This window comes from Mobula hypostoma, chromosome 23, assembly GCF_963921235.1.
Source record: "Mobula hypostoma chromosome 23, sMobHyp1.1, whole genome shotgun sequence".
NCBI lineage: Eukaryota > Metazoa > Chordata > Chondrichthyes > Myliobatiformes > Myliobatidae > Mobula > Mobula hypostoma.
This window is the reverse complement of record NC_086119.1, coordinates 15,509,249-15,536,899: the sequence shown is the minus strand read 5'-3', so window position 1 is coordinate 15,536,899 and position 27,651 is coordinate 15,509,249. Positions and strand designations below refer to the sequence as shown.

General features: G+C 39.4%; 1 protein-coding gene across 3 annotated transcripts in view; it reads right to left on the bottom strand.

The window, feature by feature from the left end:
* Nucleotides 1–27,651, bottom strand: part of akap10 (A kinase (PRKA) anchor protein 10) — a 103,556-nt gene that overhangs the window by 22,224 nt on the left and 53,681 nt on the right. For all 3 annotated transcript variants that reach the window (XM_063031636.1, XM_063031637.1, XM_063031638.1), the window contains exons 4-10: nt 26,672–27,241; nt 21,187–21,285; nt 16,594–16,678; nt 10,656–10,779; nt 2,846–2,982; nt 2,242–2,386; nt 1,347–1,523 (exon numbers count right to left, since the gene is read on the bottom strand). In XM_063031636.1, the coding sequence (XP_062887706.1) occupies nt 1,347–1,523; nt 2,242–2,386; nt 2,846–2,982; nt 10,656–10,779; nt 16,594–16,678; nt 21,187–21,285; nt 26,672–27,241 (1,337 nt within the window). The remainder of the gene's footprint in view (nt 1–1,346; nt 1,524–2,241; nt 2,387–2,845; nt 2,983–10,655; nt 10,780–16,593; nt 16,679–21,186; nt 21,286–26,671; nt 27,242–27,651) is intronic.

The following is a 27,651-nucleotide window of genomic DNA, read 5'->3' as shown; positions in this document are numbered from 1 at the left end:
GATGTGATGCTGAGGCATTATAAGGCACTGGTGAGGCCTCACCTGGAGTATTGTGAACAGCTTTGGGCTCCTCATCCCAGAAAAGATGTGCTGGCATTGGAGAGGGTCCAGAGGCAGTTCACAAGGATGAAGCTGAGAATTAAAAGGGTTATCATACGAGGAATGTTTAAAACAGAGATGAACTTGTGGAATTTATTGCCACAGGCAGCTGTGAAGGCCAGGTCGTTGGGTGTATTTAAAGCAGAGCTGGATAGGATCTCGATTAGACACGGCATCAAAGGTTACGAGGAGAAGGCTGGGGAGTGGGGCTGAGGAGGGGAGAAAAGGATCAGCCATGACTGAATAGCAGACTTGATGGGCCAAATGGTCTAGTTCTGCTCCTATGTCTTATTGTCTATTGGGTCCATCAAATCTGATCTGCAATTCTACCAAATCAGTCAGGCACTAGGCTTAAATCTTAAATTAAATGACTTCCTAATTCAAGTTCTATTAGCTTTTACAGTGGGCCTTGCTTATCAATGCTCATTTTGCTCATTTCTCAAGCAACTTTGTGCAGTCCATGATAAAGCTATTAACATTAGCACAAGCATTCCTCCTTCACACAACAGCAACAAAGATGAACTTCATTCATTTCATTTGCTGCTTATTGTAAGGTGTGCACAACAGGCTGATGCAGTTGGCTTTAAAACCTTAGTATATAAGGACATGCTAACATTAGTGAGGGTTCAAAGGAGGTTTACAAAAATGATTCCTAGATTGATGGCTCTGAGCCTGTACTCACTGCAATTCAGAAGAATAAGGGGTGACCTCATCGAAACCTATTGGAAGTTGAAGGGCCTTGATAGAGTGTATGTTTCCTATGGTGGAGGAGTCTTGGACCAGAGGACACAACCTCAGAATAGAGGGGCATTCTTTTAGAACGGAGATGAGGAGGAATTTCTTTAGCCAGAGAGTAGTGAATCTGTAAAATTTGTTGCTGCAGGTAGCTGTGGAGGCCAAGTCATTGGGTATACCCAAGACAGAGGTTGATAGATTCTTGATTAGTAGGGTCTGAAGGGTTACAGGGAAAAGGCAGGAGATTGGGGCTGAGAGGGAAAATGGATCAGCCATGTTGAAATGGCCTAATTCTTCTCCTACATCTTGTAATATTATTTCAAAATTCATTGGCAGTGATGCATTTGAGATACAATAAAGATTTTTAGCAGATTACGATCAAGTTTGTCATTTTATATTATATCTGCAATGGCGTTCATTGGATTTTTACCCGTAGATTTTTAAATATGGAGTAGACATTCTAAACAACTGAACTATTAATGCTGATACATGCCAACATGTTCTTTTCTTACCTGTGGTGTACTACTATCAGGGGTGCCCGTGTTTGACTCATGTTCGTGAGGGCTGTTTGGTCCTTGGCCAGGAAACGAAGTGAAGGCTTTTGCAATATCATTGCTTCGTACTGAATGGATGAGATCATTCAAGTATTTGTAGTACAAATTACTAGATAAGAAACCAGGTAAGTAAACCTGAAATACATAAAATGTCAGGCTATTTAATACTACAATGAAAATCTTAAATGCATCAATATTTACTGTTTTCAAATACAGTAAAGAGGCTCCCTCAACCCGAAACATCGACTGTTTATTCACCTCCGTAGATGATACCTGAACTGCTGAGCTCCTTCAGCACTTTGTGTGTGTTGTTTGAAAGCCAGCTGATCAGTTAATAATATTTCTAACAATGAGCCCCATTGGACTCATTACATTATTTAGGCTTTCATAATTCTTACTTCCTGCTTCTATGTGCTCAAATGCAGACAAGCCCTTCTGCTCAGATAATAAATCTACATATACAAGTTAATCTGCAGGGATGAGTTTCATCAGGATAGTCCTCTCACATTTTGCTGGACAAATTGGTCAGGGCATGTTATCACTAGTGTTTAGTGGGACTCAAAAATGGGCTAAAAGAAAGAATGTGCTTAACTGGGTGCTCGACGGTCAGCACAGACCCAGAGCGCTAAAGGCCTGCTTGCTTGTTGTATGACTGTGAAGTTCATCACTAAGCCAGGTTCTGCAAAAGTTATGAGTCTGAACTAAAAATAAATATGCACATGGTGCAAAAAGAACTAATTTATATTTTAATTTTCTTTTCAATTCTCAAATGATCTGATACCTATTTAATAACATTTGAAACATATATTTAAAATCAATAGTGCTCAATGGAAGTCAAGAACAGCTTGCTCACTTTTTCCATTGTTGTCCAGGCTTGCCTTAATGGAGTGGTGAAGCAGTTGGGAAGTGGTCCACCTTCTCTGCAGATATTTGACTCGATTTCTAATCGAACAGAATCATCAAATCCTAAAGGGTGCGTAGCTTGCAAAGAGAAGTACCTGAAGACAAACAAGTGGTATGAAATGACCACTTCAGTTCAAAATGCAACATAGAATTGCTATAAAAAGACTGTAGGGATAGAGATTCTGGGGAAATAGTGTGCAGGTGAAACCTCATTACTGCCAGGATGCAATAGAAGTTACAGATACAAACGCCATGGAATTATTATACTGGTTCACCATATCCACCATTAATTGCCTTGAGATCTGAAGACAAAGAGGGTTGAATAGAAAACACCTATTGAGACCACTTTCTGCATACACTCGACTAAAATGTTTTCTCTTACTAAATGAGAAGAACATGTTACACGTATATTGCAAGGCTTCTTATGATCATCCTTGATATCACTGCTTTAGCCTAGAAATTTGGAGATGAAAGATTCAGTTTCATAAACTTTCCAAATGAAATGTAATGCCCCATCGAACACTGGCCTATACACCATAAGTAGCATAACTCACTTGTCATACAAGATCATGGCATCATTCTGTGCTTCTTGACCATCATACTGCCCGTTTTTAGCAGCAAGGTGAGCCTGAAAATTATCTGCAGCTAACCAAAACTGCAGGATATTTATAGCCTCTTCTTTCTCCATGTACTAGAAGGGAAAAAGAAAGCAGAATTCTTAAAGGCTTTCCAATACAAATCCTATGGTTGTGTAAAAATTGTTGTTATTAAATGGAGGAAAGCAGGAACCATATATGCACAAAAGAAAAATCATTGCAGTAAAGAATTAACTAATTTCCTACCAGGGTGTAGAAATCTAGAACAACAGGAATTCTGCAGATGCTGGAAATTCAAGCAACACACATAAAAGTTGCTGGTGAACGCAGCAGGCCAGGCAGCATCTCTAGGAAGAGGCATCTCTTCCTAGAGATGCTGCCTGTCCTGCTGCGTTCACCAGCAACTTTTATGTGTGCTGTAGAAATCTAGAACTTGAACTTCATGCCATTTTATTTGGCAAAATTAATTTACAGTACCTTCTGTAAGGTGGCACCTTGAAAACTGCATTTTCTTAGTACTACATTAAAATCTCTTCCATAAGATGTACAATACCCATACAGTAGGTTATCTACAACTTTTAAAACTTGATGCGAGGATCAATCCTTCTTCTCATTTCTCATTGAAAGGAGTTACAAGGGCAGAAGACATTCTTTGCCTCCACTATCAGATTTCTGAATAGACAATGAACCCACGAATTTTACCTTACGGTATTTGCACTACTTCTTTAAATTGACATAAATGTACACGTGTATATATACAGTATTGTGCAGAAGGATACATATAGTGTCTATGACCTTTGCCCAGTACTGTGGTAATATTAAGTATTGCATTGTACTGCTGCTAAAAGAAAACACAAAACAAACTTCATGATACATGTGGGTGATGATAAACCTGATTCTGATATGGGTCATATTGTGGACTGAGAGTGGGAAGGCGACAGGGAGAGGGAAATCATGATTGGGAAAAGTGGAAGGGAGAGGGAAGGGAGTAGAAAGCACCAGAGGGATATTTTGTAATGATCTAATTGTTTGGAATCAAATGACCTTGCCTGGTGTCTCACGGTTAGGTGCATCTGTACCAGCACTACTTCCCACCCCAGCACTCCCCTGCCACATGTCCCACACTCCTCCCACAGCGCTCCACCCTTGCCATTCCCAACATCCTTTGCTCCCAGCAGATTTACAAACTCACACTCTGCTTCATGTTAACAAGTACAGTATTGTGCAAAAGTCTTAGGCATCCCAGCTATATGAATGTAAGATTTTTTGCACAGTACAATATATATGTATATATAGTGTGCATGTATATACAAACAATTGTACTACTTCTCATCAATACTGAGTACTCCACTTAAACGCAATATCCACCACACTGCACACAGTTCTCTCTCACTTGGACAACAAAGACACTTATGCCAGAATCCTGTACATTGATTTCAGTTCAGCGTTCAATACCATCATCCCGCAGAGACTAGTGGAGAAACCGTTGCTGCTTGGCCCCAGCACTGCCATGTGTCGCTGGATTCTATATTTCTTGACAGAGAGACCACAGTCAGTCCGTGTTGGCAGGAACATCTCTGACTCCATCACACTGAGCACTGGATCCCCACAAGGCTGTGTGCTTAGCCCATTGCTGTTTACACTGCTAACACATGACTGTGCAGCCAGATTCAAGGAGAACCTGATCATTAAATTTGCAGATCATACCACAGTGGTGGGGCTCATCAGCAAAAATGATGAAACTATGTACAGGGAGGAGGTCAAACACCTAGAGAGCTGGTGCAGGGATAACAACTTGATGCTTAATGTCACCAAAACTGAGGAGATGATCGTCGATTTCAGATTGTCTCAGCCTGAGCACACACCCCTCAGCACTCAGCATCAGCGGCTCCACAGTGGAGAGAGTGGAAAACATCAAGTTCCTTGGAGTGCAGATCTCGGACAATCTCACCTGGTCCAGGAACACCACTGTGATTGTGAAATGGCCCCAGCAGAGATTGCACTTTCGGAGAAAGCTTAAACAAGCATCACTCTCCACTAACATCTTAACTACATTCTACAGAGGCGTGGTTGAGAGTGTGCTGACCTTTTGCATCACAACCTGCTACTCCAGCTGCAGTGCTGTCGACAAAAAAGCCTTGCAGAGGGTGGTTAGGGGAGCAGAGAAGGTTATTGGGGTCTCCATACCTTCTGTCCAAGACCTCTTTCAGAGTCGATGCCTCCAGAAGACACGGTACATCATTAAAGACCCCTCACACCCTCTCCATGAACTGTTTGTTCTTCTGCCATCAGGCAAACGTTACCGGAGCATCAAAACTAAGACCACAAGGCTACTAAACAGCTTCCTCCCACAGGCAGTCAGACTGCTAAGTAGCTGCTCCACCTGACTTTGCTTTGGACACTTTTAACTTGCACTGGACACTTATAACTGATTTAACTGACGTGTGGCTGTTGTGTTTTACTATTTATTGTTATGTTTATTATTTAGTGTTGCGTTTGTTATGTTATGATTGCACTGCCCCTGAGAAACGCTGTCTCATTCTGCCCTGCAGAGCTGATGTATGGTTAGAATGACAATAAAATTTTTTGAATCTTAAATCTAAACAATCACATTCTAGGCTCAAAGAAGTATGTGAACCTCAGGGGTAATGCCTTCTACAAAAGCTATTTGGAGTCAGGTATTCCAATCAATGACATGAGATTGGAGGTGAGAGTTGTAGAGGTGCCCTGCCTTATAAAAAAGACACACAAAGTCAGGTTACAGACAGAGCCTGCTCTTCTCAAGAAAGATCTATTCATGTGCACCATGTCACAATCAAAACAACTTTCAGAAGAATTGTAGAAATGCATGAAGCTGGAAAAGCATTTATAAAGATCTGAATGTTCATCAGTCTCCAGCAAGAGAAATTGTCTACAAATGGAAGAAATTCAGTACTATTGTTACTCTCCCTAGGAATGGGCATTCAGCAAAGATCACACCAATATGCAATGCTGAAGGAGGTGAAAAAGAACCCAAAGGTAACAGTGAAAGGCCTGCAAAAATCTTTAAGACTTGCTAAGGTCTCTGTACATGTGTCCACTATAAGAAAAACACTGAACATGAAGGGTATTCATGGAAGGACTCCGAGTAGGAAACCACTGCTCTCCAAAAAAACAACATTGCTGCATGCCTCAAGTTTGCAAAGACCACCTGGATGTTCCACAACATTTCTGGGACAATGTTCTGTGGACAGATGAGACAAGGTTGAACTTTCTGGCAGAAATGCACACTATGTTTGGAGGAAAAAGGACACTGCACACCAACACCAAAACTTATCCCAAATGTGAAGCATGGTGGAAGGAGCATCATGGTTTGGGGCTGCTTTGCTGCCTCAGGGCCTGGACAGCTTGCAATCATTGAGGGAACAATGAATTCACATTTGTATCAAGATACTTTACAGGAGAATGTCAGGGTAGCAGTGCGTCACCTGAAGCATAATAGAAGTTGGATGATGCAACAAGGTAATGATCTGAAACACGAGTAAATCAGCAACACAATGGTTTAAAAAGAAGAAAACCTGTGTTTTGGAATAGCCAAGTAAGAGTCCAGACCTTAACCCAATTGAGATGCTGTGACATGACCTGAAGAGAGCTGTTCATTCACGGTATCCCAGAAATATTGATGAATTGAAACAGTTTTGTATGGAGGAATGGTCATAAATTCCTCCTCACCATTGTGCAAGTCTGATCAGCAGCTAAAGGTAGAGGTTATCGCTGCTAAGAGGAGGTTTACATAATTTTTCCAACCTGGACTGTGAATGATTAAACAATGTGTTCAATAAAGACATGAAAAATACAATTGTTTGTGTGTTATTAGTTTAGACAGATTCTGTTTTGTCTAATCTTGTGACTTAAATAAAGATATACACACACACACACACAGTACAAACATTTCATCCATTATAATTTATAGCAGGTTTTATTATTGTACTGTACTGTTGCTGCAAAACAATATATTTTATGACATATATCAGTGATAATAAACCTGATGCTGACTATGGTGCCCACCCAGCTAGTCCAATTTCCTGCACTCAGTCCATATCCCTGAGCCCCACCCCTCCATGTACCGATTAAAGTGCTTTTAAAATAATACTATTGTATCTGCCTCAGGCACTTCCTTTGGCAGTTCATTCTGTATACCCAGTGAGAAAAAGTTGCCCCTCAGGGCCCTTTTAAATCTTTTACCTCTCACCCTAAACCTATGCCCTCTAGATACGAAGTGACAAGGGACACAGGCTTCTGGGGTACATGTCCTCAAATGGCTGAAAACAGCAAAAGAAGAAAACAATGGTTACAAAGGCATCCAGGATATTTGTTTTGTTTGTTATAGACCAGGGATGGCCAACCTATGGTGCAAGGGCCAAAAGTGGCGCACTGGATGATTCGAAGTGGCGCATTGCACCCCAGTGATAATAATAAAAAGGTAAGCCTACTCATGCAAAAAGTATTAACCAAAAACCGATTTGTAGAAAAACAAATCTATAACAGGAATTCAAGTAGCTTAGAGCTAGAAATGGGTTTTACTGAGAATAAATTTAAAACTTAGCAAGTATTTTTAGCGATTTTATTATTTCGTGCACATCTTTTGGCGAATGTTATCTTCTTTCACATTAATCTGTTTTCAATTTTAAAAAAATTTTCAATGAGTCGAACTAGGAAAGAAGGACCTTTGTTCTGCAGTCGTTCCATTAACTGTTCAATACACGTTTGATACTTGTTGATCCTGAGGCGCCAGGCGTCTGCACCAGCGGTGCGTCGCAGGTTTTGGCCAGTCAGTTTACGATTGACACTCGTGCACTACGGAGTTGTGCTTTGTTCGTCCTTTGTGAACATTTGCAGTTTTGTACTTTTTCGAAAATTAAGCCTTGTTTTTACATTCAGTTACCCATCACAGAGCAAAAGAAAATGATCAAAAGAAAAGCAGAAAGTGATAGTAAGCGTGAATTCAATGAACAGAGGGAAAATAAGTTCTTATTTATAGCGGGTTCATCAGGAAAACCATTGTGCATTGTTTATGAAAACACTCTCACATAATAGAAGACATGATCTTAATAGACACTATAAAACACAACATCAGACTGAAATAGAAGGAAAACTGAAGCTAGTGCTTGGGTCTGAGTTACAGAAAGAATATGTGATTAAGAAAAAGGAAGAAATCAAAAGACAACAAAATATATTTGTTAAAAGTAGTCTCATTAAGGTAAATAATGTTTATCTTGCTTTTATATTAAATCAATATATCATGTAAAAATGCTAAATATGTCTATATTAACTTATTTTTACAAGAACTGAATGGGGGTACAAAAGTTGTATGGTGCATCTGAACTCATGCGTAAAAAAATTGACGCATGGAATGTAAAAGGTTGGCCACCCCTGGTATAGACATATCAGTACATAGTGCAAGCAGAAAACGTCCAATAACAAAACACAGACCTAAATACAGATCATCAATGGGAAATCTAAACAGATCCGATTTCTCAAGTCCAATTACAGTGAAGTAATCTCCAGCTGTGACCAACTTCCAGCACTGGTGAGTGCGAGGCATATCGATAACTCCCATCTTATACTTACTGATGAAGCGCCATTTGCCAAACAATAAACAGAAAGCATGGTACATGCATGAGTCATGTCCGTTAATCTTGAGATTATGAAAATGCCTGCTTAAATCTCCTGAAACTAAATCTACACTTTTATTATTAATAGTTGAAGGGAAAGATTGAAGATGGATTAGAAAAGGATGAGTTGATTTTTAATAGTCCTGGGGAGGCTTTAACATTACAATCTGAACTTCTGTGTAATGACAGTGAAGGTCGATAAAGCAGGTCTTATACTTGGAAGCAGTAAATGGTAGGTCTATTGGGATGAGACAAAAAAGTCTTATCCTGAGAGTGGAAGGCATGAAGGTTGATATGACCCACGGCACAAATTGCAGTGATTTTGGAGATGAAACACACAATCATAGTGTCTTTAAATATTGTTTACAGTAGTGGTCTGTAAATTCCATAAAATAGCATTAATCCTTTTTAAAATTCTAATTTCCCCATTAGATACTTAACACTATCTGTACAGTGACATTAAAATGTTCTGATTTTAGAATATTTCCCTTAAAAGAATCAATTTCTGCCTCTATATTTTCAAAGATTATCTATATTACCTTTATTACATTAAGTGGTCTCGACTCCCAACTTGAATATCACCCTCTCTTTTCAATGCAAACAAACCTCCGCTCTCTCTTGGAAATAAGTAAACCAGAAATAACTTACAGGAACTTATCACTCTACATCAAGGAATCTACATTAGTTATACTGGCATCTCTCATATTAGTTGAAACAACTTTGCCTTAGGTTCAACTCATCATCCAGGAATGCAAGCACACAATCCAGGTCAATAATACCAAAATTGCTAGCATTTGGATGAACCATTATTCTGACATCCACCCCTTGTTCATATTAAAGGTAAGATGGAGATTAGCTTTATTTGTCACATGTACATCGAAATATACAGTGAAGTGCATTGTTAGTGTTGAGGTTATGCTGGAGGCAACCCACAAGTGTTGCCCACAACCTACTAACTCTAACTCATACATCTATGGAATGTGGGAGGAAACTGGAGCATCTGGAAGAAACCCACAATCATGGGAAGAAAGTACAAACTCCTTACAAAACCCTGATCTTACAGCTGGTGCTTTGAAGTGTGATGCTATGCTACCTTAGCACCATGACTTTTAAAGTCAGTTTTGTACAATAGCAGCACTATTTCCATAACTTTGTGCATGAACTTTTCTCAAGATGCTGTCTAACATTCCTTTAGTCTTTTCAATTATTTTTTTACCTGCCCCACTAGTGTCTGGTGAATTATGTACACAAACCTCAAAATCCTTTTGTTTCTCCTCCTAGAATTTACTATGTCATTGAACTTCACATGATTATGAAATTTGGGAAACCAACTGACCAATCATTTAGGCCATTTGTAAACATGATGAAAAGCAGTATATTCAGTAAATTGATCTGTTCTTTCATTATAATCAAGTCTAAATCACGGAATCGCTTACTAACAGTATTGCAAGAGTTAGTTCATAACATCTTCAATCATATAATCCATGCTCTACCCATCTTTCACTCAACCCATTCACAACTTAAACTCATCTAAAAATACACAACCTACAATCTATGTCTTTCACCCAACGCTAACGTCATGGCCTAATTTGTTTACGGATGTCAAAATTATAAATATCTATCTTTTTTTAAATGCACTAGGTACTTATCACTTATATTCCAATAACATTATCAGATACCCCACCTTGTCCCTCAGACTCCAGAATATGCTCACATGTAAGTATTGGCAATTATGGCTTCATCCATACAGTCTTGCCTTCTGGCACTACTTCTGAAAATCCCTCCAGCTTTCCACCTCTCCTCAAAATCCACCTCACTGTCACCAATCATTTGATCGCCCTGCTTAGGATTCCTTTAGGTTGCATTACGTTACAAAAATAATGTTAAGAGAAATCTAAGCTATGGTTATTTTAAGCAACATATTTCTTAGACATGTATCTTGCATCTCTTGTTGGGTTTCTATCTTCCACAAATGACACAAAACACTTGACAGCTTTGCAAATATTCATAAATATCTGCTACACATCCTTGATGAATGATAGTTTAATTCAAACACAGTTTGCTGTTCCTTGAACAATTCATGACTTAAGCAAAACATTAATATTGAATCTTACCTCTGAAAAATAGAACAGTGCTGACTCATTGAAAAGAATATCAGCCAGGTAAACAGTACCACTTGTCAACACTTCAATTTGATATTTACAAAAATGGTGACTCCGTAAAAACTCTGTAAAGTGCCTGCAGGAGAATGAGAAATAAAAACAGAAGGTCAGCATATATTTTTATGCTGTATGTGAAGAATAATGCCTGAAACTTCAGCCTGGATAAAAGCCACCTTAAATTGATTACTTTCAATACTTTAAGGAAATTTTAAATTTTAAAAATGTAAATTTAGATACAATACAGATCAACGCATCAACACCACCTTAAAATAAAATCATTCAATTTTCATAGCATGTCATTTAAAGCTTTTCATTTTAAATTTTGCTAAATTTTGTCTCTTAAAAGCTCATATTTTACTCATCTAGTTAGGTTGAAGACTAAAGTGCAAAACACCTGCATGAAATAAATTATCCTTCTCTTCTACTGCAGCTTAATAACAAATATCTCCTTATCATTTACAGGAGGCTAATTGTGACCTTCTAACAAAGCTGTTTGCAGTGTGGTTTATCAGATATACTTGGGTGAAATTGTCAAAAGATTTTATGTGTTGTAAGTTAGATCGAGTACCAGCCAGCTTTGGGACCAAAATGTCTAATTAAAAAACTGATGTTCCAGTAATTTAACCCTGGGGTAAAGGTCAGTTGTACATTCTTTAACATGAGCTCATTTTACTGTAAAATCAATAACTAACAAGGTATTTTGATTATTGGCAAGTCCTAGATCAGAAGAATTGGAAAAAAATCCAAAAATATGGAAAAACTGATATGAAAAAGCTGACTTATTAATTTTCTATTGCCCACAATTTTAAATGCAGCTTTCAACATCTGACCTGTAAATTGCAAGTCTAAAAAAATTTCCAAAACTTAATGAATGTCAGCTAAGCTGTGGTCAAGTTACATAAACAAATTGGTTGGGTATATGCAACTGAAGAGATATTAAAGATCAGAGTAATTTAGTCCCCAAGTCCTATAAAAAACATGCTGAAAATACAAAGAAAATTAATGGAATTTTCAGCATTCTGCTTCTTAACAGTCAGAATCATAGTTGACTACAGCACAGAAACATGCCCTTCAGCCAATTCAGTCTGTGCCAAACTGTTGTTCTGTCTAGCCCCATCAACCCACACCTGGACCAAAGCACTCCATACACCTCCCATCCATGTACACATCCAAACTTCTCTTAAATGTTGCAAGTGAACCCATATCCACTACTTCTGCATTTCTGGTGGCTCCTCACCCCCCCCCCTTTGAACATTTCACCTTTCACTCTTAACCTATGACCTGTAATCCTAGTCCCACCAACCTCAAGGGAAAAAGCATCTACTCTATCTACACCCCTCATAATTTTGTATGCCTTTATCAAGTCTCCCCACATTCTCCAATACTCCAGGGAAAAAAGTCCTAACCTATTCGACCTTTCCCTATAACTTCAGGTCCTCAAGACCTGGCAACATCCTTGTATATTTTCTCTGAACTCTTTCAATCTTATTGATATCTTTACTGTAAGTGTATCACTAACTTCTGAAACAAAAGTTCGCTACATTTCTAAAAAAGCAATATTTATTCTATGGTTCTATGAAGCATGGAGCAGCAGGAAAATGGAGATGAAATATTATAAAATTAAATGGTAAAATATAAACACAAAAGAGCATGACTGAAAGTCACTTATTATTGCCATTTTTAACTAACTGATTAGATATCAGACTATATAACTTCCACACTTCTATAAACACACATACAAATCCTTGGACTGTATTGGTTGCTGACAAAAAAAACGATGCATTTCATTCATTGTATGTTTTGCTGTACATGTGACAAATAAAGCTAATTTTTATTCTTTAAGATTTCATTTCATCATTGGGGACCATCTGCATTGCAATGCTAAACCATTCGGAAGAAGGGGAAAGATTTATTTTGAAAGTGAGCAGTGAGCGAAGACTGCTCAATGGTGATTGCAAATTCTGTTCTTTGAATTCATAAATTATGACACAGGAGATAGAGTGCATAAAACCACAGCTTAAATTCAGTCTAGCATTTAACCACAAGATGGCAATAAATCATTAGGATTTTCCCAGGCCTTATTCTCAAACACACTACGTTTGAACAGGAAACTGAAATTATAATACAATATTACAAACTAACACAGGTAATGACAGAATTTTAAAAATCTTGACATGCCTGGGAAGAGCTCTGTACCTGGGCAAAGGTAATGAAAATGAAATTAAATTGCACATCTATCCAACAGTGCAGGAGAAATTTTTGGGAGTAGTTACAGTACTTAAAACATAGAAAAGTACAGTGCAGGAACAGGCCATTTGGCCCACAATGTCGTGCCGAACCAGCTAAAAAGCAAATCAATAACACCTAAACACTAGTTCCTCCTACCTACAGGATGTCCAGATCCCTCCATGTCCATAAATCCATGTGCCTACCCAAATGTCTCTTAAAAGCCTCTCACGTATTTGCCTCTACCACCATATGAGCAACACATGCATTCTTGGCATCCACAACTGAGTAGAAAACAAACTTACCCTTCACTTCCCTCCTGAACCTACCCCCCAACCCCACCTTCAATGCATGCAAGGTTTTCCCAAATGTATACACAGGTTAATACAACCTAATTATATAGGTTGTATAGGCTAATACAGCAGGATACACTGGTATCAAGTATTTCTGTGTTACACTAGATTAATGTAGTTAATACTCCCTAATTTTGAAATTAGGGCCAGCCAGCGGTCTAGTGGCACCAGCACAGGACTTTGAGGCGGATGGTCCTGAGTTCGAATCCAGCCGGGTCCCAACCTGGGCAGCAGCAGTATCTGCACAGAAGAAAAGACCTGGCGACCTACTTCTGTATCTTGCCACGAAAACCCTATGGACAACTGCACTATCCATAGGTTCCCCATGACGACTTGATGGCACTCAACAACAACAAATTTGAAATATGGCTTAAGAAACACTGGCAAATAGGCATTAACAAGCTCAGGTTTGTTGTGTTGAAGCCTACATGCATGCAAATACAAACTTTTTGTTATTCATGCAAGAAAACAGTGCTGGAAATGCCTGCAATTGTCCACAAAAATCAGGCCTTCCTGTCTCTATCACTTATTGAAAGATTAGGCTATTCTGGATACTTTCATTACAACATGCTAATGGTGAGCAGCTACACTGTGGCTTTAACAATGAGCCAGCAAGCTGGGGATTTAAGTTTAAATTCATTTAATAATAACGAATATTTCAGGACAGAAGCATGAAAGCACTTGGATGTCACAATAGCCTAAACAGTTTAATGATGTCCTTAAATCAAACATCCTGTTGCTCTGTCAGGTCAGGTTCAGGAAATAGAGTTATACTGCAGGGAAACAGGTCCTTCAGCCCAATGGCCATCATTTTGGTATTGCTTTAGTATTGTCACATGTACCAAGATAGAGTGAAAAGCTCGTTTGTATATTGCTTATACAGATCAAATCATTACATGGTGCACTGAACTAGAATGAGGTAAAATAATAATGCAGAATAAAATGTAAAAGCTACTGAAAAAGTGCCATGCAGGGAAATGATAGAGTACAAGATCATAACGAGGAAGATTGTGAGGCCAAGAGTCCATCTTATTGTACAAGAGGTCTGATAACAGTGAGATGGCAGCTAATTTCCCAGCATGGGGCCTGCACTATGCTACCGTATTTCAAGTACGCATCAGACACTTGCGAGAGTAGTCACCTCTACCACCTCCTCTGGCAGTAAGCTTCATATTTCAACCATACTTTGGGTGAAAATGTTCTTCCTTAAATCCTCTTTTAATCACCATCTGTCACCATAAATCTGTTTTTATTTTCAACTCCAACAGGGAGAAAAGGTTCCGTCTTTATCTTTCTATGCCTCTCATAATGGAAACAGTTTGGATAGTTGAGTCAGGTACACCAAATCCCCACTCCTCCAAGTGCACTCTTCTGTACTGCAAGAAAAACAAGCTCATTCTGTCTAGACTCTCCTCATAGCTGATGCACTCCATTTAACGCAACATCCTGGTGATTTGCCTCTAAGCCTGCTTCAGTGTAATCACATCCTTCCTACAGTGATTACAACTGCACATTGTACTCCAGCTGTGGCTTAATTAGCATCATGTATATTGGCACACACAAAATGTTGGAGGAACTCAGCAGGTCAGGCAGCACCTATGGACAGAAATGAACAGTTGATGTTTTGGTTGAGCTACTTCATCAGAATACTCCCAATGACCCTTAAACTTGTGCATGATGGTTCTTCTGTGTCACAGTACTTCTTAGGATCCCACTGCACAGATCCTGATGCTAGTCTTTGTAAAATGTTTACCTCACACTTAACAGAATTAAATTCTGTTTATTTATTGAGATACAGTGCAGAATAGCCCCTTTCAGCCCTCCAAACCATGCCACTCAGCAATCCCCCAATTTAATCCTGGCTCAATCACAGGACAATTTACAATGACCAATTAACTGACTAACTGGTACATCTTTGGACTGTGGGAGGAAACTGGAGTAGCCAGATGAAACCCACGCAGTCACAGGGAGAACATATGAACTCCTTACAGACAGGCAGCGGGAATTGAACCTGGGTTGCGCATCTTGCATCCACAGAAGATTTGAGAAGCCTCTACAATCACTTCCTCTCACTCCTTAGCATACACCTCATCAAGCCCAGTGGACATATCCACATTTAAGATTGCTAAAATATCCAATAGAGGCACCTTTTTGATTTTCAATTGTTCTGTTCCCCCCCCCCCAAAAAATTCCATAACCAAAACATCCTTATTCATCGTAAATAGAGAATAGTGTTTATTTAAAATCTCACTTGTGACATCAGACTTCAAGAGCAAATTGCCTCATTAATCCTTAATGAGCCCTGTTGTTTCTTATGTATGTCATCCTTAACAATGAGGTTATTACTAGAATAAGCAGCACAATGTTCTGTGGTTGAGGGGAAAGAGCAAACGGGCTTCACTGAAAACTAAATCGGCAGGAATTCCTCTTCCTCCTCTCCTGAATCACCAGAATGAACCATACCTCTGTGCAGTGAGAACAAAAGGGACCGCTATATATATGGTAAGTGGCAGACATTTGCACAGTGAGAGAACAATATTGAGAAATGTCATGTGCCTAATTATATTATCAACCAAATTTGCTTATGGCACTTTTTGCTAGTAATTGGGACACGAGGATAACAATTTATTTTATATAAAACAAACATGCAGAGCTACACCAGCTGTCTGGACAGTGATTGGGTTTGGATCTCTGACAAATTTTATTTTTTCTGTTCCGCGCGACTTGTGAACTTACACACGGTGAAACAGTGAACTTACAATAGGCACCAATGAATTTGCAGTCCTCACATCTGTTTTTCATATACTGGACAGTATTAAATGTGCAATGGACAGTCCCAAGCTCACCTGTGAGAGGAGGAGGGTTGGGCATGGGACTAGCAACCTCATCCCATAAAAACCCAGAGCTATAGAAACACCAAAAGAAGCTCCCAACACCTCAGTCCTGGGAGAGGAAGGATCTTTGACACCAAGATGGGCTACACCTGGGGACCACTTGAAAGACTGGCCCAGGACAGAGGTCACTGGTGAGCCGCTATCGGCAATATATGCCCCAGTAGGTGCAATGGCCTTAAGCAAGCAAACAAGCTAGGCAATATTAAATGATATAATGCAGGACTAAATCCACTGCATCTCTCTACATTTTACCATTGAAAACATTAGTGCTTTTTTTTTGTTTCAGCAATTATACTTTCATGTTGTGTATCAATACCTGGTTACAGGCTCCACAATTCCAGAACGTTAGAATGCCGTTAGTGTTCTTTAATCAGCTAAACTCTTTTTGAATTAACAATTTCCATGAAATATACTCACTCTTTTTCCATTATAACGTACATTACAGCTTGTGCGGAAACAAAACAGTTGGGATCTACTTGTCCATCTTCTCCACATATCTTAGCTGTTAAAATAAAAGCACAGTTTAGATTAGATTAGATTCAATTTTATTGTCATTGTGCCAAGTACAGATACAAAGCCAATGAAATGCAGTTAGCATCTAACCAGAAATGCAAAGAATAGTGTTATTTACAAAATAACTGCGAATAAAAAGTAAGTGCTACAGCACACAAATATAAAAGTACTGAGACAGTACAATATGGGTGCAATACTGCTTAGTGCTGTGATGTGAGGTTCAGCAGGGTCACAACCTCAGGGAAGAAGCTCTTCCTGTGCCTGCTGGTGTGGGAGCAGAGGCTCCTGTAGTGCCTACCGGATGGGAGGAGAGTAAAAAGTTCATGGTTAGGGTGAGATGCATCCTTGATAATGCTTTTCTCCCTGCCCAGGCAGCGTTTACGGTAGATGTTCTCAATGGTGGGTAATTGGGTGCTGATAATCCACTGGGCAGTTTTCACCACACACTGGAGTGCTTTGCAGTCCGATACAGGACAATTGCCATACCACACTGAGATGCAGTTGGTGAGTATGCTCTCAATGGTACAGCGGTAAAAGTCTGTCAGTATCCTGGGACAGAGGTGAGCTTTCTTGATGCTCCACAGGAAATAAAAGTGCTGTTGCGCCTTTTTGATCAGGATGGAGGAGTTCAGGGACCAGGTGAGATCCTCGGAAACATAGATACCAAGGAATTTGAAGCTTGATACATGCTCCACTACAGCTCTGTTGATGTAGACGGGGATGTGAGTGTGGCTCCTAGCATGCCTGAAGTCCACAATAATCTCCTTGGTCTTCTGGATGTTTAGGGCCAGGTTGTTGTCGACTTGCCACCTGGCCAGGTGCTGGACCTCATCCCTGTAGGCCGTCTCATCATCCCCTCTGACCAGGCCAACCACCAAGGTGTCATCTGCAAACTTGATTATGGAGTTAGAACCATGTACAGGAAGGCAGTCATAGGTGAAAAGGGAGTACAGAAGAGGGATCAGCACACAGCCTTGAGGCACGCTGGTGTTCAGGGTGAGAGTGGAGGAGGAGAGGTTGTCTAACTTAACTGATTGGGGTCTGTTTGTCAGTTCCAAGACTGTTGCAACTTCACAATGATGAGCTGCAACTAGAATTGCATATTTTCAACCACAGTATCAGAATGGCAATCTTTTAAGAAAAAATAACTTTGACATGGGTAAAAGTGAAAGTAAAACATGAGTGCAGTTTCAATCACTTGTACCAGCTTCTGGGCTTCGACTATTTGTTGCAGAGGATCTGTGCAAACCCAGCACAAACAATTTTAGATGAATAATCTGTAAAATACAGTCTGGATGACTAATCTCCAAAAATATGATTAATTCTTTCTTTGAGAGAAAGTCAGTCATGCAAGTCAATTAACAAGCAGAGAACTTCAAAATTCAAATGAAAGTAAAATGAACTAATTTTAGCATTGCAACAAACTTTACAGTAACAGGAAGTTAGGAGATTAAAGTTCAAAAAAACTGAAGTTCTGTATTTGCGGCGAAGGTTGAAGAAAGGAAGTTTCACACAGAGAAGGCAGAGGAAGGATGTAAAGATAAAGTAATTATAAAGAATACTTAATGAGAAACCATATTTAAAATGGATATTTCATAGGCAGTCCAGTAATTCGATTTGAACATTCAAGAGTACTGTAAAGGAGGCAAATGGAAGTATCACATTGACCATGAGCAAGTCAGACTATTTTCCAATTGTGTATAGTTTATGCTGTCTCAGTTAACAGAGAAAAAATAAATGTCAGTACTGCTAATTCTCTGCTTGATAGCTTGTTTATTAGGGAAAAATTATGTTCTGGAACCACAACTGCTAGCTGCCAACATGTATAAATATAAATTGCCCAAAAAAAGAAGCCTAAAAAGACAAAGCAAACAAATAGCCGCACAAGTCATATTTAATCCTATGAATACTTGCATCTGTTGACATTTGCTTTGCTAAATGGTCACATCTTTAAGATGGCTCAGAAGCTCGATAGAATTGGAATACAAATTGGAGATTTTCGTTTTCAAATTAGAAACTACTGTATTTTGGTGCAATTAAATTATGGAAAGCAATAGTCTTAAATCAGATGTCACTGCGCATCTGCACATACTTTGACTTGAGATGCCAAATCTAACTTTTTCCCAGTTTCAACTGAAATGATATTCTTGCTTCAGCATTGATCAGATTTGGATCCAGGCACTTAGAATACTCTTTCTTTTCTAAGTCCTACTGTTCTAATTTGTACTAGATTCATATGCAAAAGAAAATTCCCTAATTTCAACACAACTCTTGTAGCAAAGTCAGAAACAGAGTACAAATATAAAAAAGACAATTTACCAAATCTAAAGAATGCAAACAAAATTGAAGTGTTTTAATGGATTCACTTTCAATAATTGCAAGCCAATAGATCTTTGAATCTATTTCCTCTTACAGCTACATCATGAAGTTTAGTACGTTGTAGATCAAGGTTTCACAACTGAGCAACCATAATGCTGTGCTTAGAGTGACAGACACACAACTGCATCCATGAGTGTCTAGTTGTAGTTACTGATGTCAGATAGGCACTGTCAGTAGTTATCCGAGCAGATGTTTCCTACAACATAGTCAAAATAAGGAGGTAGAGAGTTGTTAGACCTGTGGGAACAGAATCACTACAAATTTGACATGCACTGGATACTGGTAGAGGACAGAAATCTTAAAATTTGTGAGAAGTTACATAATGAAAGAAGATGCTGATCATGAGCAAATAATGTGGAAAATGAGGGAAGAGGGCCCAGAAAATATCACTGGCAGACAAGATTAAGAAAAATCCAAAGGCATTTCATAAATATATTAAGAGCAAGAAGGTAACCAAGGAAGGCATAGGGCCCAATAGGAACTTAAAGGGGCAATCACGTGTAGAGTGAGAGGACTTGGGTAATGTATTAAATGAAGACTTTCCATCTATATTCACCAAGGTGAAAAACATTGCAGATTTTGGGGAGAGGAATGCAGTATTCCAGAGCACATTAATGTATCCTAGAATGAAAGGAGAACGCTGGGGCACTGACTGAGTTTTTAAACCTTTGCTAACTATAGGTGAGGTAAAAGGTGAATGGCGGATGGCAAATGTGGTATTTTTGTAGTATTGCACCTCTAATTCCCTCCAAAAGAAAGGCAGAAGTAAGCCTGGCAGTTATAACCCTGAGAGTCTAATGTCGGTGCTGGGGAATTCAGAAGAGAAAAAAGTCTGTGAGACACTAATAATCAATACTTTGAAAAGTAATTGATCAAAGATGGTGAGCATGGTTTTGTTAAGGACAGTCCCTGTTCCAAGAGCCAACATATTTGCACTGATGAAGGAAGTGCAGCTGATGAGCTTTACATGGACTCTGACAGAGTCCCACATGTGAGGCTGGTTCAAAACACTAAAGCCCATGGGATCCAAGGCCAGCAGGTAAACTGGATCCAAAATTAGCTTGTGAAGTGAGAGGGCGAAAGCTTGGTGAATCATTGCTTTGGAGAACAAAGCTGTACCACAGGGATCAGCACTGGTACCTTTACTATTTGTTATATACATTAATGTTTTGGCTACGAATGCAAAAGATAAGACTGTAAGCTTACATGCGATAGAGAAAATAGTGGTACCGTTGATTGCAAAGAGGACAGTCCAGGTTACAGAACAATTTTGATCAGTGGTCATTTAAATGGAAAAATCGCAAATGGACCATAGGTGGATAAATGGCAGAGGGATCTTAATCATATTAAGTTTGGGAGATCTAGTACGGATAGAGCATATATCCTGAATGGTAGGGCACAGGGAGTACCGAGGAACAGAAGCACTGTGCTGCACAAGACCAGATTTCTTACTGTGGTAACACAGGAAGACAGGTGGTAAAGGCATACAGGAGATTGGTTAGTATGGATGTGGTGGGCCGAAGGGCCTGCCCTGTTATACAATTCTATGGTTTAATATCATTTGCCTTTTACCCTGACACCTCCCATTCCTTTATCCACTTTAATTTTCTGACTTATTGATCACGTTCTTTTTAAGTATTTGTTTTCCCACTAAGCCATTTGATGGTTTTCCATCACATTATAAAGATCTTCTAAAAACCTAATTTATTGACCATGCCCCTGAGGTACCTACCCTCTCAATACATGATTGTTAATAATAAAAATACATGAATTTAAATGATGGAACAGTTAGCTACTCTGGGAAAGGCAACTTGATGAATACACCCTGTCCAGGAAGGCTCCAAGAATTGATAAGCACAAAACTCAAAACCTATGCTATACTGACCTTGTGATCACCATAAAACTACTGAAGTTATCAAGTTGAATTAAATGACAAAGTAGCAAAGAAAAATTAGGTTTAGTATAATGACAAGAAACCCCAGCAAAGAAAAATCTTGATTTTGTTACCCTCCAGCTTGCTTTGCTTATTAATACAAAGACTATTCAATATACAGTATTTTGCCAAATTAGGCAAAACACAGTCATCCCATTTTAATAACAACTCAGCTGACTACTTACCAACTATGTCATTTCTCACTGCTTCTACAATTGGAATTGGTCTGGAAGCATCTGGTGAAATATATTTAGTAAATATTTTAACTGCATCACGTTCTATACCTGAAAAGAAGAAAAATAACAATTTAAACCAAGAAAAGTAAAACCCTTGGGTGTATTAATATAATTTACTCCCAAAGTGATTACATTTTCATACATAAATAGAACACAGAATTAACCTATTGATCAGCACTACAGAAGACTAAAGGTTAGAAACAAATACCATTGGTATTACTGACCTCCTCTGAAGTACAATCTCCTCAGCATTGCTGAGCAATCCCAGTGGGAATAGCAACTCACTGTACCAGATGAAATAGAGGTTGTTGCCATAATAAACCACTGCACATTATGCCAGGACAAATAATTTGAAGCAATCAGAGTAAATCAATGAAACCTTACTGCTGGGACTGCGGAATGACTGTTGTAAATGCATTTTGGTATTGAACCTCCGATTTAGCTCTTCTTAGAAAAAAAAATCAAGATTTACTATATATTTTGTACGTAAAGCAGTGTGTGGTAAGAATAAGAATGTTTCTGGATTCAGTTAAGGTTTCAAGTCAAGTCACCTTTCTGGATTCTGCAGACATCACTAAACTAGGGATGAAAGGAAAACCCTCCATTAAAATGGGGATTAGAAGCCCAATCACAGAAATTTAAGAGAGATTAGGACAGCATGGTGGCATAGCAGTTAGCATAATTTATTACAGTGCCAGCACCCCAGGTTCAATTCCACCGGTGTTTGTAAGGAGTTTGTACATCCTTCCCATGACTGTTTGGGTTTCCTCCCATATTCTAAAGATGTACCAGTTACCAGATGAATTGGTCACATGGGTGTAATTGTGCAGCACAGGCTCATTGAGCCATAGGGGCCTATTACCTTGCTGTACCTCTAAATAAAATAAATCACAAATATTTAAATCACATGAGAGATGAGACATAAAATTTCAGGTTTTAAGCATTACCCATGCTCCTTGCTCCAATTGTAGAAAAGTGTCTCTTACTAATCCCATTTTTGTACTTGCTTAGTTTGGGGATTTGCTTCTGAAAACTGAACAGGAAGAACACACGAGGAATTCAGTGGGTAAGGTGGCATCTATGGAAGGGAAGTGGATAGTTGATGTTTCAGGTTGAGAACCTTTATCTGGACTGGAAAGAAATAGGGAAGAATCCCGTAGGCGACAATGTCCAGTAATTTGCCATCCAAAGATTCAGGAATCCTAATGATTCAACAGCTGGCTCACCAGATGTGGTTTCCTTGAGCTCCTTTAAACACACAGGGAATCCGTCTCCCATGTTCCATACAACTGTATGACATAGACTCTGATTCAATCATGGCTGATTTATTATCCCTCTCAGTGCCATTCCTCTACCTTCTCCTTGTAAGCTTTGATGTCCTAAGTAAGAACCTATCAACCTCCGCTTTAATTATACCCTTTAAATGCACCAGGGTTCCATTTCCTGTGCTCCCTTTAAAGCAGGAGTTCCCAATTTTTTTAAGCTACGGACCAATACCATTAATCAAGGGGTCTGTGGATGCCAGGTTGGGGAAGACCTGCTTTAAAGCCTACCAGGGTCACTGGAAAATGATGTAGCCATGTTACATCTAAAAACAATGAATTAAATTTGTGCTGGAGCATTCCTAGTAGTAATATTCAACAGCCCTGAAAATCAGCTAGATTGCTACAACTCAGGCCCTGAGGGTACCAAACTATCAGAGTTTTGCAGTATATTGCTATATTTACTGAGAAAATTGCTTCCAAGTTGCAGCAACTTATAAAAAGAATTGTGTCAATAACACAACGTAATATATTTCTTATGATCAGTTATTCTGTTTTCAGTGGTGCAGGTTTAGGAAATAATACTTTGCAATTACTGCAAAGGTTACTTAATGGTTTTAACTGAGGGAGGAACATTGACCAGGATAACCAAGGTAACTTGCAGTTCTTCTAGCTTCATAGAAACTTTGCATACAGTTAAACATTGAGCTATGTTCTAATGCCTCGTCATAAAAGAGATTGTGATTGCAGCATTCCCCCTGTAATGTGGTGAATTATCTGTCTAAAATCGGATTGTTCTACAAATCCTGATATCGAAGCTGAAGTTCCACTTCCTTACTCCAATTATGAATTATACCAGGTTGTTCTCATAACAAATTACCATGCTTTATGAGTCATCAGAATTTGAGGTGAGCCACGCCTTTACACACACAGTTACAGACACACAAACACACAGACAGTTACAGGCATATGGATGAGGGTAGTGCAGTGGATGTGATTTATATGGATTTTAGTAAGGCATTTGACAAGGTTCCACACTGTAGGCTTATTCAGAAAGTCAGAAGGCATGGGATCCAGGGAAGTTTGGCCAGGTGGATTCAGAATTGGCTTGCCTGCAGAAGGCAGAGGCTGGTGGTGGAGGGAGTACAGTCAGATTGGAGGATTGTGACTAGTGGTGTCCCACAAGGATCTGTTCTGGGACCTCTACTTTTTGTGATTTTTATTAACGACCTGGATGTGGGGTAGAAGGGTGGGTTGGCAAGTTTGCAGACAACACAAAGGTTGGTGGTGTTGTAGATAGTGTAGAGGATTGTCGAAGATTGCAGAGAGACATTGATAGGATGCAGAAGTGGGCTGAGAAGTGGCAGATGGAATTCAACCCGGAGAAGTGTGAGGTGGTACACTTTGGAAGGACAAATTCCAAGGCAGAGTACAAAGTAAATGGCAGGATACTTGGTAGTGTGGAAAAGCAGAGGGATCTGGGGGTACATGTCCACAGACCCCTGAAAGTTGCCTCACAGGTAGATGGGTAGTTAAGAAAGCTTATGGGGTGTTAGCTTTCATAAGTCGAGGGATAGAGTTTAAGAGTCGCGATGTAATGATGCAGCTCTATAAAACTCTGGTTAGGCCACATTTGGAGTACTGTGTCCAGTTCTGGTCGCCTCACTATAGGAAGGATGTGGAAACATTGCAAAGGGTACAGAGGAGATTTACCAGGATGCTGCCTGGTTTAGAGAGTATGCATTATGATCAGAGATTAAGGGAGCTAGGGCTTTACTCTTTGGAGAGAAGGATGAGAGAAGACATGATAGAGGTGTACAAGATAATAAGAGGAATAGATAGAGTGGATAGCCAGCGCCTCTTCCCCAGGGCACCACTGCTCAATACAAGAGGACATGGCTTTAAGGTAAGGGGTGGGAAGTTCAAGGGGGATATTAGAAGAAAGTTTTTTTTTCCACTCAGAGTGGTTGGTGCGTGGAATGCACTGCCTGAGTCAGTGGTGGAGGTAGATACACTAGTGAAGTTTAAGAGACTGCTAGACTGGTATATGGAGGAATTTAAGGTGGGGGGTTATATGGGAGGCAGGGTTTGAGGGTCGGCACAACTTTGTGGGCCGAAGGGCCTGTAATGTGCTGTACTATTCTATTCTATTCTATACTTGCCATTTGCAAGCCAAATTCTTCACTAGGAAGATGGAACCTTCTGAACTGCAAACTTAAGTTCTTAGTGTTCCGCAAAAAAAGGAAGGCCAATTTCAAATTACACATTTTGTTTTACAATGAAGAAATTATATGCACTGTGATGTATGCTACAGTGACTTTAAAAATTATTAGGACTAGATGGAAATTTAAGACTGAATTCTCATCCTTGTTTCGCTCCAAGAAAGGACTTGCAAATTACACACATCTTTTCCACTTCCAACCAAACTCAAGACTAGGAATGGCAGAGTATCTTGCTTAGGTCCACTGCTCACAGATCAAATCAAATATATGGAAAGTGGGTATTTTGTTTTAGTCTTTCCACATTCACTTCACTCACTACAATTCTAAAACATACAAACTCATTTTCAAGGACTCTGCAACTCATGTTCTCAACATTAAAAACACAAACACGAGGAAATCTGCAGATGCTGGAATTTCAAGCAACACACATAAAAGTTGCTGGTGAACGCAACAGGCCAGGCAGCATCTCTAGGAAGAGGTGCAGTCAACGTTTCGGGCCGAGACCCTTCATCAGGACGTTCACCAGCAACTTTTATGTGTGTTTCTCAATATTATGTATTTTTTAAAATTTGTACGATTTAGTTTCTTTTGTACATTGGCTGATTGCCAGTCTCTGTTTATGTATAGCTTTTCACAAATTCTAAGGTACTTCTTTATTCTTCTGTGAATGCCAGATCAAAGGCAAGAGTCGATTTCACTCGTTCTCCACAATTTTCACTCCTCTCTCCAGGGTGCATGAGCCTTTTGCTGTTCGATATAAGTGATGGCCCAGACAGACTGAAAAGACAGGGGGTCAGTCGGGATGAGCGCCAATTTCACTCGTCCTCCGCGATGGTCATCTCCATGGCGCTGAGGTTATGAAGACTGGCCCAGCTGCTGTGTTCAGTGCCAACTAATATGATGAACTGATAACAGACATCTCACCCTGCAAAAACTCATTTCAGGGAGGTAGCACCATCAATTTGCGGGAGACTTCCGGGAGAGGTGGGATGTCTGCAATAGAGTAGCTCCTTAGCAGCTGGCCAGCTAGTTTAAATACATTAGCTATGCTAATGAACGAATGACACCTGTTAAACTCACCTCAACATGTCTTTTACAGTCTTAACCCACCATGGGCAATAGAAAAGTCACTGTTGCAAACAGTGCAGCGAGCAACACTGTCATTATTTTGACCCCTATTAGGCAGGGGTACACTTTAGTGTAGTCTGGGTGATGTACGTTTTATATTTTTCTGGAACACTCTGCCATGGCGCGCTCTCACTCGCGTGCTCTCTCTCTCTCCCCCTCTCTCTCTCGCTCTCTCTCTTGCTTTCTCGCTTGGTCTCTCTCTCATGGTCGTTCTCGCGCTCTCTCTTGTTTTTCTCTCGCTCGCTCTCAAAAAAATTGATTTCCGTGATATTGTATATAATTTGCGGGCATCAGGGAGCCACTATGAATATACGGCAGACTCCCAGAAGTTTCGGGAGAGGTGGGATGTCTGTGATAAGAGGCTTTGGGCCTACTCTGGGCTGCTCAAGGGGTTCAGATGTGAGGACTCAATTTTGTTTCGGAGTGCAGATGTTCATTTCAATTGTTTGCATGACTTGTGTTTTTTTTACTTTCTCTTGCATATTGAGTGTTGGGCTTTTATTTTTATTCTTTTTTTCTTTAATCGGGCTCTTTCAGATTCCTTGCTTTGTGGCTGCCTGTGAGTAAGCAAATCTTAAAGTTGTATAATTTATACATTCTTTGATAATAAATGTACTTGAATCTTGAAATGCCTGCAAGAAAATGAATCAGAAGGAGGTATATGGTAACATATACATAATCTGATAATAAATTTGACTTTGACCTATGATTTCAGAAGCTTATTACCAACGTCAATGTGAATTGTAGCTTCAAGAAGGATATAGCATGGAAGAGAAAATGGAAATAATGATTTTTGAAGGAAAGTGATACAAGCACACTTACTTTTCATCAGCCTGTCTGAAAGTCCTTTAAGCCCTGTTGAATGTGGATGTACCATGGATGTAGATTTGATCGATTCTTCACTTGCATCCTGTGTCTGAATGGTTATTGTTTGCGATGTCCCAACATGTGACAGATTCAGATCGTTGCCACCCTGGTTAAATGAGCGATCTGGAGATGCCTTAGTTCTATCTACACAGTCCAAACTTATGGGATTAGTGATACAGAGTTTCTCACTTTGTGAAACCAGATCACCCTTTGCCTCCAGGTCAGGTGAGGTGCTGGAGTAAAGTAATACTGGCCCATCGACATTATGACGTCTGCTTGAAGGAGAGGGAGGTTCTGCTAAAGAACTATGTTTTACTATGTTGAGACTGTGGGCTCTAATGCGAGACCAGCTTGTTGAACGGAAACTTTCTGCTTCCAACCAGAATTTAAGTATATGTCCAACTCCTTGCATCTCCATATACTGGATGATATATGGAAGGGCAACGCTGTCCTGCAAGACTTGCTCAAGGGTCTTTGAAAGTCTGGAGTTAGTCTCTTCGGTTCTGTAGTTCAGAGAAGAGTGACCTATTTGAAATAAACAGATTAAAAGGATGGACATTTTATTCAGGACAATAATTCCATTACACTAAAAGATTTGTGTCATAACCAGAGCATCTTGTAGGAAACAAAAATCTATTTCAAACATATTATTGTGGACCTCCATTTGAATGCTGATTAACTCATTTGTTGACAATTTTCAGATAATTTTTTTTTTACAAATTTCATTTTTTTTAAATTGTTGGACATAATACAAAAATTACAATGATCCAGAATGGAATAAACCTATTTAAACAGCAAATCTTATCCTTTTCTTCCCCACCCCGAAAATGCAGCATGGCCTAATTATTCTGTTATGCACTGGCAGTAGTTCTATGCATGGAATGACATAATATGTTGAACTCTTGCCATCTGCCACTCTGCTGATAACTAAACCA